The sequence below is a fragment of the Daktulosphaira vitifoliae genome, unplaced genomic scaffold, assembly GCF_025091365.1.
Source record: "Daktulosphaira vitifoliae isolate Bord-2020 unplaced genomic scaffold, ASM2509136v1 Scaffold_5, whole genome shotgun sequence".
In the NCBI taxonomy this organism is placed as follows: domain Eukaryota; kingdom Metazoa; phylum Arthropoda; class Insecta; order Hemiptera; family Phylloxeridae; genus Daktulosphaira; species Daktulosphaira vitifoliae.
In genome coordinates, this window is record NW_026099576.1 from 18172202 (window position 1) to 18184672 (window position 12471).

The 12471-nt window shown below is 25.9% G+C and overlaps 1 protein-coding gene across 3 annotated transcripts in view; it reads right to left on the bottom strand.

Annotated features, from left to right (window-relative positions):
• LOC126907673 (dopamine receptor 2) overlaps nucleotides 1–12471 on the bottom strand; it is a 77097-nt gene that overhangs the window by 24607 nt on the left and 40019 nt on the right. For all 3 annotated transcript variants that reach the window (XR_007704586.1, XM_050689127.1, XM_050689126.1), the window contains exon 3: nucleotides 9822–9906. Coding sequence is in view for 2 of the 3 variants with exons in the window: in XM_050689127.1 (XP_050545084.1) it covers nucleotides 9822–9906 (85 nt within the window). In the remaining variant the exon portion in view is untranslated. The remainder of the gene's footprint in view (nucleotides 1–9821; nucleotides 9907–12471) is intronic.

A 12471-nucleotide genomic window follows, 5' to 3' on the forward strand; every position in this document is an offset into this window, starting at 1 on the left:
TATATCATTACAGTTTTTCTTTTTATATACGAAAATTTGCTTTAAAAAAAAGATTGATATATTTAAAGTTAATACAAAATTTTGTAAACTAGTAGATCAATAGTTATTTTATATCTATTACATAAATCATTGATTATATCTTATCATCTAAATATAAAGTATATAATTTTTACTGATACTTAATATTTAATACAGATTTTTAGCTATATTTTGATGAAAGCTGTCTTTTTAGACTTCGTTTTAGCGAATTTAAAAGTATTATGATATTTGATATATTCAGTTTATTGAAACTTAAAATAAAGTAAGATTATTTTTTAAAGCAATGTCCAAAAATTAGAAGTTTTTATTTATTTAATATAATTTAAGTAAAAAAATTATTATGTTCAAATAAGAAATTCATTGTTTTTCTCATTAAATCAAAATCACTTCGAAAAATCAATTTTTATGCTATACTATCTTCATTATACTTAAAATAACTACAGTCTTAACTTTGTTTTATTATTACTTTTTTGTAATATTATTCAGATAACCGTATTTTATAACTAAGGGAGTTATTTTACTTATATTTTTTTTGGTTTGTGCAAGTTATCCTTCTATATATTAATATTTTCGAATAATAATATTGTAGGGCTTTAATTTTTCATCAGTTCAGTACATCAAAAATAAAGTGGCCTCAATTAGAAATGTCCTATTCTTGTTTTTATTATCTATGTTAAATTTATAAGTTGAAAATTAAAAGATAATTTCACTATTATGTTTGCTCTATCGAAATCAATATTATTAATAAATTATAACAGAATGCAACGGAACATTTATTTCGGATTTTTATTTTGTGTTACATCCTTCCTTTGAAATCAATGCAGTAAATCAATACAAAAATTATAATTTATTGTGATAAATTCAAAAAAATTTATTAACGATATAAAAAATTAATTCTATTAAAATTAATTCTCTTCAAAGTAATTAGCCCGATTAAAAGTTTCATTTATAACATTAATTATATATTTTGTAGTTACACTTGAATAAATAAATAAAAATAGCAAATCATATTTTTTCTATTAACCTATATATAAATATACATTATATTTTAAGTTTTTTTCAATAAATTTATACATTCAATATCAAAATATAATTGCATTATTTTTTGACCAAAACCTATTAAAAATTTTAATTTAAAATATATTGCAGAATGTAATGGAAAATTTATTTCATTTTATTATTATGTGTTACATCTTATTTTACAATGAATCTGGTAATTAAAATAAAAAGTTAAACTTAAAAATAAGTTTATCCTAACTAAGTGTATTTTACTTATAAGGAATATTAAATACACAAACCTTCTAAAAGTTATCCTTTGCATAATGTGCCTATTTCTTTTTGTGTAAAAAGAATGGAAAATAGTAAAGACAAAAAGATACAAGAAATTAATGAAAAATTGGTACAATTCAATGATAAGGATGTTTATTAATATATCTATATATATAATTTTGTTAAGTTTAGCAATAACATTTTTCCAGTAGAAAAGTATAGGGAAATGAAAAAAAAGTTGCGGTATTTATAAATTTGGAGAGAGCATATAAATGAGTTCCGAGAGAGATTTTAATAAGGAAATGGGTATTAATAAGAAAGGAGTTCCAAAAAGGTACATTTATATAGTATAGGGTTATGTATGATGGCATTTGAAACGCGTTTGACAAATGAGAACACGAGGTAGGTGAAATGAGGAGATCAGTGACAATAAGCGAGGACGTGATAGATAAGGTGGATAGTATTTAAAATCGGTTGTTCAAAAGAACAGTAGTTTAAATGAGGATATAACGCACAGATTATGTGTGGGTGGGTGAAGTGGAGAGAAGCGTCTGGTGAGCTATGCGATAAAAGAATTCCAATGAGGCTGAATAGTTAGTTCTATAAGACTGTAGTGAGGCCAGCTATGATGCATGATTAATAAATAGACTTAAATTGTTTAGTCATGTTATGAGAAGAGAGGAATCGGAAGCTATACAGTTATGTTGACACGACTTACGTCGCAAAAATGTGGTCGACACTGGTTTTGAGGGTAGAGACCCGCGGGCCGTTTATTAAATGAGCGACAACATATTATTTTAACAAAAATAAAACAAACCGAAAAGATAAACACAGTAATAATAATCTTCGCATAATATCGCGGCACTTTCGCTGGCGTCGACGACGCGATGTCCGGCGTGATCCCTTGGCGACAACAGATTAGCAGCGTTGTAGGCGGGTGAGGATCGGTTGGTCGACGTTGTCGCTTTCACAACGGTAGGAAGACTCCCGCATCATTTGCGGCGGGTCGTCGTCGGCCGTGCGGCATTTGCTGGACTTTGCACCGAAGCGTATAACACGCGGTGTTGGTCAGTGAAATACTCATAGTAGGGCGACGGTTGATAAAGGTGGCACGAGTCGCGGGGCATCGTGTATAACGAAGCGACGCGGGCCGTGTCAATGTATATAAATATTAAGGGACGAAGAGGTTAATGGTGATCAATAAAGAGATGGAAGGATGTTATTGAATACGATATGAGGACAGCTGATGAATTAATTAATATTTTTATATCTAAACTGCAGAAAGAGTGCTGAGAAATGATTAGTGATAAATAAAAACGACACCTGCACCTGACCTTCGCCCATGTCACGTAAAACAAAACAAAACATATTTGTTTCTGTAGCCGTCAGGTGGACCGGTAAGTTCACGTGTTATTAAGTGCAATGACGCGACCTTTGTGTTTTCCGTCAACACAGTCACCACTGCCGTCGTCGTGGTACGGCGGCGCTGTGGTTTTGGACCGGTACCTTCGACGTGTGTGTGTCATCTTCGAATGACCGTCACTTCACTCGCGCTCGTCTGTTTTTGCCGAACAGCGCGTTGCCGTCAGAACCGCTGTTCCAACCGGCTAATAATTTTTATGGTATTATTGCTTCTTGCTCAGTACGATATCCAATCGGTTTCCACCTATTTATTCTTATAAGTAAAAAACAACTTAAGTTTTTAGAAATGGAATATATAAACTTGATATATTGTCACTAATTGAAAAGAATAGATATCCTCCAATTCCAGACAAATTTGCAGAAGAATATAATAAAATATTATGTGCAATTTTACATTTTGACGAAGAACAAATCGGAATAATCAATAAATCTGTATTCACTATTGAGACTACCAACGTTCTTGATGAAAATAGTAAAAAAATTGTGTTGAGCTATTTTGTAAACCAGATTTTTAATTATGTAGGTGAATATTAAATTTTATTAAAATGTTTTCAACTACATAACTTAACTATATTCATTTAATTTCAGAACATTTAATCCGAATAAGAAATGAAATAAATTTAAAAAATAATAAAGTTATAGAATTTCAGAACATTAAACAACTTTTTAAAATATCATACTATTACTAAAATAAATTTTTATATTTCTTTATAAAATAATTAACAAAAATCCAGCAAAGGGGTCATGGCATAGTTGGAACAAGTAATAATGATATCTAACAGTGATTATAATAATATTTGATGCAATTCTATAATTAGTTTTAGACTTTTTAGTGTCAACTTTTAGAAGAAATTATTGGATTATTCCTAAAGATACATCAACTCGTACTTTCTTAATTATATCCTGATGCTAGTTAAATATTTATAGTTAAGAATTACTAGTTTATAAATATAAAACATGGCGAATTGCATATTGTATAAATTAAATTTATTATGAAATTTGTATTCAACATTTTCTTATTGTAATTGTTTTTTTAATTTTTCCGTGGAAATTATAATTTATAAAAAATTAAAAAGTTTTCGTTTATTTCGTTATTTTTAATGTAAATGTGTATCAAATTGTAAATATGGATTTATGAAAAATTTACTTTCTTAATTGAATTATTCTGATCTTTGTTAGTTAATTATTATTTCAGTCATGAAATTGAAATTATCATTTATTTTTTCCCCTCCTTTAAATATATTTATTCTAATGATATTAAAGTTGCAAAAATTCTTCACAAAATATTGTTCAAATCTAACTTAGTAAATTATGAAATCCATTGTTTTTATCTTTATATCAAAATCACATAAATTTGTATGCTATAGTTTCTTCATTATACTTTAAATAACTACAATCTTAACTTTGTGTTATTATTGTTTTTTTGTAGTATTTTTCAGAAAATCGTATTTTATAAAAACTAAGGGAGTCATTATACTTATATTTTTTTATGGTTTGTGCAAGTTATCCTTCTATATGTTAATATTTTGCTTAATCTAAAATTCAAACGTTGAAAGGGTAGCAAAGAGCTGTATACAAATAAATTAAGATTTCAACCTCCCTAACTAAATCATGGGAATTTGAATAATTAATAATTTTGTAAAAGAGTAATTAATGCAAGTAAATAATTTAATATGCGCACTATGGTATTATTGAAAAATAATTTTTAATGAAATATTAGTTGAATTTCAAAAATATTGAGGATTATATTTTTATTATTCTTTCAATTGAAGAAAATTGAAATAGTAAAATTAAAGAGCTCTATGTAATAAACATGACTCCAATGTTTTTCAAAATCTAATTTTGATTCTGTACTAAACTTAGATCAAATGACTGTATAAAAAACTGTATAAGTAAAAAATAGTGGCATTAAATAATATGAAAAAATAGGTTTCTTTTAATTTTCTGGTAGGTAGTGTTAAAACATGTTAAAAATGTCCAGTTTTATATCTTCCTCAAAAATAGAGTTATCTTGTTATGTACCCTCTTATTAATGGTGTATAAGTATGTTTTCGCGGAATAAAATAATTTAAGTAATACATTTATTTTTTCTAATGTGTATATTTAATAAAATGGCGTGAAATTATATTTATTTTACATATGAAAGGATATAATCGGATGGTTGTATCATTAAGTATATGAATTCGACAGATTATCATCTGAATTGCGTTAGCTATTTAAGGAATGAAATAAAACGTACGTACATTGAGATCGGTGTCAATGTATAAAGCGTTTATTATGTCAAGGTAATGGTATCAATCAGCTCGTGTGTCTGTGTGTACGTATTCTTGGCACGAAATGCCTTTGTATATGGAAATTACAATCAACTCACGTGTACGCGATGTGATTATATGAGAGAATTGTGTCCCACAAACCATATGTGAGCTGGTAGCGCTAGCTAGCAAAGGTGGAGAAAGGATTTAATTTTGCCAATGTCTGACCAACGAAACGGTCTATGTTAGATTATATAGGTGGTAATCTGATTAACTAAAATTGTGTTGGGCTACTGGCTTAGAATCATTTTAAAACAACACCGTAATATAGTATTATAGAACACTCCACGAATATGCAATTTTGCTGTATTCACGTTAGGTTAAGTATGATTAGGGAAGTATTGGATAATTTAACTGTCAAAGAGTTACATGATTAGAATTTATTTTCCTCTCGTCTAGGTGTAAAAATATTTATTAATTCAGAAATTCTAGTCCAATAGTTATTATGGGTCCATCATTATTTTTAAACGATGAAAAAAGTAGAGATGAATTTATCATCTCTACTTTTTGAAATTGGTTAAATTAGTACTATCAAATAGATAAACTTGGGATAGTTAAATATACATATTATCATTGTAGTCTTATCAATTTATAGCACTAGTAAAATATTTTTAAAATTGTTAGGTTAGGTAAGGTGTCATCGTATGGGACACCTTATATAAATTGATTGACAACTGATTACATAAATTAAAACTAACTTTATTTCAATACATAAACTTATTATTTTCTAGTTTTATAAATAGGAAATTAATTTTTATGATTTACGGTTCTATTTGAATAGCTTTTCTTAGAAAAATTAAGTGCTAATTTATTTAGTAGTAAAGTGATGAAGCAATAATGTTTCATAGAAAATGAAAAAGTACTAAAACAAAATACAAACCCTGTTAGAGAGTATAAATAAAAAATTATTTAATCCCTAGATCACCGTTCTTTAACACCTACACATACCACCAGTGATACAAGGAATGGTCGTAGCTGGTGCGTAAAGATAATGGCACTTAAAAAACTTAATATTATTATTAAAATTTATATACAATCAAATATTTTTATTACTTTGTCGTTTACAATTAAACAATCCATACAAAGTATATATTTTTGATTTTAGGTATAAAAAAAGGTAATTAGGTATATTCATCTTCTTCAAAATGAATTTTCATTATTCTTTATGAAGAAGGGCATTTACTCCTAAACTATTCATCCCTAGAATTACTCTTGATTTGACCAACTGATACATGGAAAGTAAACAAGATCTATAGGTAGTATTTTCTATAAAAGACTGAGAAGTGCTCCTCTAGATATATAGTTCAAGACATCGTCTAAAGTAAAAACAAAAATCATGCTATTATATTTAAATAACAGCTATATTTGATATGAATTTTCCATTGTCGTTAATGTAAAAAACATTAATATAATTTTATATTTATTTTCCTGATATCTTATCTAAAATAATAGAATACTGAATCACAAAATAAAAACAATTATATACTCATAATTATTTTTGTTTTTCAAATAACATTAAATAAATTATAACGTTGAATTTCTAAATTCTTCTATCAAAAGTTTATTAATAATTTTAATATAAATTTTAACAATTTGATTTCTTGAGCATTTTTTTGATTAATGATTTTATTAGTCATTTGTTATTTAAAAAATAATATTTAATAGAAAATTTCAATTAATATAATATAATACGTGAAGTATAAATAATACAGAGGGTATTTAGTAACGAATAATAAATGAATAAATAAGCTAGCAAGAAAACTTTTTCATGAAATGGGAACCTCAATTTTTGTAAAATAAATAGTTGTTTTATGATTTTTTGTTTATCTTACAACGCTACTATGAACAATAGAATATTTGTATACACTTTTTAATAAAATTTTTTATTTATCTTATTATACTTTTTATTACATATAGTTCAAAAAATAGTCTGAAACCTCAGCATCATCTTTCAAAACTATGTAAACTCATTAGTGTATGACGATGTATATTATAAAGTAGGATTTACAAAAAGTAATTTTTAACAAGATTTTTAAAATTTGTTTCTTCTTGTTTCTTTTCTTCTAATGACTGAATTCGTGTTTTTTAAGAACCACGTGGAGAGAATAAGTTGAGACCTACATTGTGTTTTATTTTTGTAATTGTAACAAGAGATCTTTTGTCGGCGTTTATTACTAAAGACATAACTTATTGTAATATCACTTATAATAAGCGTTCTCATAGAGATGCTCTTTCAAACACGTTTGTTATAAGATGCTGTTTTCATTTTTATGAAAAATGTATCACATAAAAGATTTCTGTCGACTCGATTCGTCTTAAAAGGACATTAAACGCTATATTATTAACGAGTTGTGTGAAAATATTTTGGGGAAAATTTTTCTTTTTTTTTCAGTATATAAAATAATCCATATTGCTGTTTGTGAAAATAAACAGCACTTAACGCACAAAAAAATGTTCCTATTTTTTGTATGAAATGTTTTGGGTAAACACGAGTGTTTTAACTCTTAATCCTCCACATAATAAGTAAAATGCATTTTACGCAGACATTTTTCACATTTTAAAAATACAGTAATATCGCCTTTTTATCACGAAACTTCATATCCTCGCACGTTTATCTGATATTAACTTGGCGCAATATATTACTTAGCAGGTGTTTTCCTATCGAGGTAAACACTGAAGACAGAGCTGGAGACTACTGCCATTGCAAGCGAGTTCAAGCAGCAGGTTCTCTCACAAATCGTTTCCGGGCCACCGCTCGTATCGAGTCACTCATATTCCACTTGATTACATTATTACATCTTATGTATTATATATATATATATTTTCCTATACGGCGAAAAAAGTCACAGGAAATGAAAATTAGTGGAAACCAATCTCGCCGTCACCAATTTTGTTTGAATACAGTAGTGAAACTCACATAGTTTCCAAACTGTTATTAGCGACTTGCATAAACCGCGTTCTGTGTAACAACCACAATTGTTCACTATATTTGCTTGTATATTAGGTTCAAATGTCAGCTAAAAATAATCAGCTTTTACCTACCCTGTAATTCTTCCAGGAATAAATAATTTAAATCAATTCCTATACATTAATGAATACTTTTCGTTTGTTTACTAATGTATTGAGTCAAGGAATTAGGAGTTCGTTGAAATATTTACATGCTTTTAGATTTATTAGAAATGCTAGCAAGCACTGTATTATATTTTAATAAAATGTTCTTAAATAATTACTTCTAGTTATCTTATCTAATTTTCACTAAAATATTTTAATTATTATTGTTGTATATAATTCTTCATATAGTTATGAATACGGCGTTAGTTAATTTAGTTAGAGTGAAAAACTTAAATTATATTCAACATTAAGGTCCACTTTATAAATACACATACTTTTTTGGGCCAACTTAAATTTAATCTAATTACAAGAATATATAATCTCCCGATATTAATTGATTAATAAAAATATTTATCTATAGTAATTATAGAGAATAATTATTAAATATTTATATCTACAATCTAAACCTAAAACTTAATAGGGTGAAGTTTTAAAAATACTTATCGCAATGGTTACCATAGGTTTGTATAAAACTTGAAATTAAATGTCAAAAATAATATTTTATGCCATCGAATCCTAAATTTATGCAATTATGATAAAATATGAACCCTTTGGTTAATATATGTACTATAAGAGTTGTGTGTATTGATTCCTCGATATTTTTATTCATAAGGGTTTTATATATTACACTTATACGTTATACTTAAATAAAAAAAAAGATGAATTAAACAGAACGATACAATGCTAAATTACTTATAGTTATTTTACAAAAAATAATATGTATTCTCATTTATTTAATGAAAAAAATGTAAACTATTAAAAATATATATGAAAAACTTCATAATTTATGCTATGAATAAATTTCAACTATTGAAATTTTTTTAATTCTTAAATAATCATTAATTTTATTAAAAATAATTGCGTATGAAAAGTCTTAACGCTATATGAATATCAAGTTAAAAATAAAAATAATTAACTAAATAATTCCAAAAACAGTATATCATCATGATACTTTAACTTGGTGTTTTTGAAGTATTTGAACTTAGGAAATTTATTGACCGTAGTTAGTTTTAGTTTGTTATAAGGTGGGCTCTTTAGGCGTTCATTCAATCAGACCAATAGGTCCATTGTGCACATTATATCGTGTAAGTTCTATTTCACGTAAGTCCGGTTGTACCTAAAGCCTGTTAAGTCGATTACCATTCGAGTGAAAGGAGTTCTAAATATTTTCCAATTTTGGTATTTCTTTTATTCCCGTAACGATCATATAACAAATAGCTAATAGCATACGTCTAATTTAGAGTCAGTTCCTTACAATAATACATTTTCCTCTTAGAAATAAAAGAAAATTTTAAAATTGGATGAAATAAATTAATTTTTAACTTGACATTATCTATTGTAAATACGAATTTTTATTATAATTGCAATTAAAAATTTTATGACTTATCTCATGGTTGATAAATTATTTGTATTTTTTAAGTGATCCAAATTTAATTTATATATTTTTTTTGAAATTAAATTTGTCAAGTATAATAAAAACAAATATTTCTCTTTTATTAAAAAAAAAGTGTATCAAAATAACTACCTTATTGTTCAATTTAGGTGGTTTGATAGTTTCCCAAATAAATATAGTGTAATGTTTTATCGCATGAAATTTTGTTAAAATAATTAATAACAATATTATTACTTTTATGCTCAGTAAAGAAATAGCTAACTATTAGTACTTACCTGACTGGAACGATAACGTAAAGGTCTCCTATATTTTCTCCGAACTTTTCTAGGACAGCATACGCATAATATACGACCATACGCCCTGAAATGAAAACAATATTATCCTTTTGGAACCTTTGACATTCAATTGGCATTAATCACAGGCATATTAGGATAATTATGAATTATTTTGGTACTCACAATGATCTTATTATAACTATTAAGTTCGTGATTAATAATATTAAATAGCAATAGATAGTTATTATTGACATAACTATTTGGATGTAGTATTTCTCATTTAAGATCGAAATTACAAATTCTGTTAACATTATTTTTGAATATTTAATTAACGTACAATTTCACCCTTGGGAACTTCAGACCTATCAACTTTACTCTAAAAGCTTAATTTAAAATTATGAGCACAATTTTATTTGTGTTATTGCAAATAATAATCAGTAAGGTTATTTGAAATAAATTTAAGAGCTTAATATGTATTTTAGAATTTTTATAAAAGCTTATGATAGTTAAATAATTAATAGATAAAAGTAGTAATTTTTGTTTTTAAAAATTTCCATGGGACATAATTTTGTAAATAAAAAGCTGAAAATAAGTGATTTTTAAAAAATTTAATTCACAAACTAATTATTTCAATAAAATGGCAAAAAATAAAAAATACAATTTTTCATGAAAACATTACTTTAAATTTACAACTGTTAAAGCCCATTCTTTTTCGATATTTTTCTTACATTTATGTATTAAAATCATCACAACTTTTTGAAAAATAAAGTGTAACACTAAAACATATTTTTTAAATACATATAATATATGTATATATTATGTAGGGGTAAGGGTAAAAAACATTATACTGGTATACTGGTATAGGAATTTTTGGATTATTTCTTATGGTGATTTTTTATGATATATACTTTTGAAATGGTTTAATAATGTTATTAATATCGTTAACGATATTAAATTGATATCAAAGAAAGTTTTTAAAATTTGATAAATATAAAATTATTATGAAAACCTCAGTCAATAAATGATAGCGTTATATCCAATATATTTTACACATTTTATATTTCTTGTTATACTTATACTAAAGTAATACTATTTCTTTAAAACATTTATCATATCCAGCTAGCCCTGTAATCTTACCGGAATCTACCCGTATGGACTGGCCACAGGTTCTACGCACTGCAGATACATGAATCCCGTAGGGCTCCAGTTAGACAGAACCTAGTAATGTATTTAATACATAATTTGTTTGGAAAAAAACATATTATGTTGTTACTTTTTTATTATTTATTTCACAATTATCCATTAAATAATGGAAAATTATCAAATTTTGTCGTCTCAAATTAAAATGTTTAATCTTAAAATTTTATTAATGACTAATTGAACCATGTTCAGAAAATAAAGCAAAAATAAATAAATAAGGTTGTATATAATAAAACAAATTCGTAGATAAAAAATATAACAAACATTAACCTCACAAACAATTAAATATTACAAACAAATATTTTGGAGCATATGAATATTTTATATAATATTCAATAAAATGATTTAGTATATTCGTAGTTAAATCATTGGAATTTACAAAATAAATTAAGTTAAAGGACATAAAAAAATATATATACATGTGTATTAATAAGCAAATACTTTAAAATGCATTAATAAAAATACATTAAAAGCATGTGCGTGGACTTAAATAAAACCACAGAACGGTAAAATGTATTGAATGTATTAGTATTGTATTTAATGATACAATGATGTATGTATTTAATTATTTTTCATTTGATATCTCAGAAATGTATCTGGGCGGAAAATATTTCCCGACCTTTGCAACAATTTTTCTGAAAATTACGCGACCAATAGTTTTGTTAAGAAAAATTATTTTTGAAAATCGGTATTTACTAAGTAATCTTCCAAGAAAAGCGTTTTTTTATATAGTGTTTACTAAGTAAAGAAATGGGTTTCTGTTGTTATCGTTGTTTGTAATAATTACCTTCTTCCTTATTTTTTCAACACTCTGTATAATAAGATGTACATATACAATGTAATTTTGTAAGTATACTATTCCCCATTTCTTCTTAAATATGATTTTGTTAAAAATATATGCGAATTTATTTTTATAAACCAATTTAAATGTAAAGTTAATTGTAATAAAGTATTATTCCTAAGTGTAGATTTTAAGGCCAACTTTTGAAAGTTAACTGAGAGCCTATTATTATTTTTTTAAACTATTAAATGAAAAATTATCTAAATAAAATTTTAACATGTCGATAACCAATGTTACTTTTTGCGTTGCTATAATTTTTAGTTATAAGCGAACGGGTTGCGTAACGTAAAGAAATTCTTATCTGTGCATTATGAAAAAATAAAGAGTTGCCAATACTACCCAATCATCAAATGCTAATATTTCAAAAAAAAAAATAATATAAAAATTATTATCAAACAGTCATAATTTTATTTTAACCATTATTCATTAAATAGTAAAAAGACTAGCTCAGTAGGGTTGCTATAGTTGGTATAAATATAGATTACATTGAACAATGAATATCATTATCATAAAAAACGTTTTGATGCAAATCTACTAAATTTCACTCAAATATTAAAAACTTGTTAAATTATTTGCTTAATTAAATAGCGGTTTTTCTTTCAATTGCCA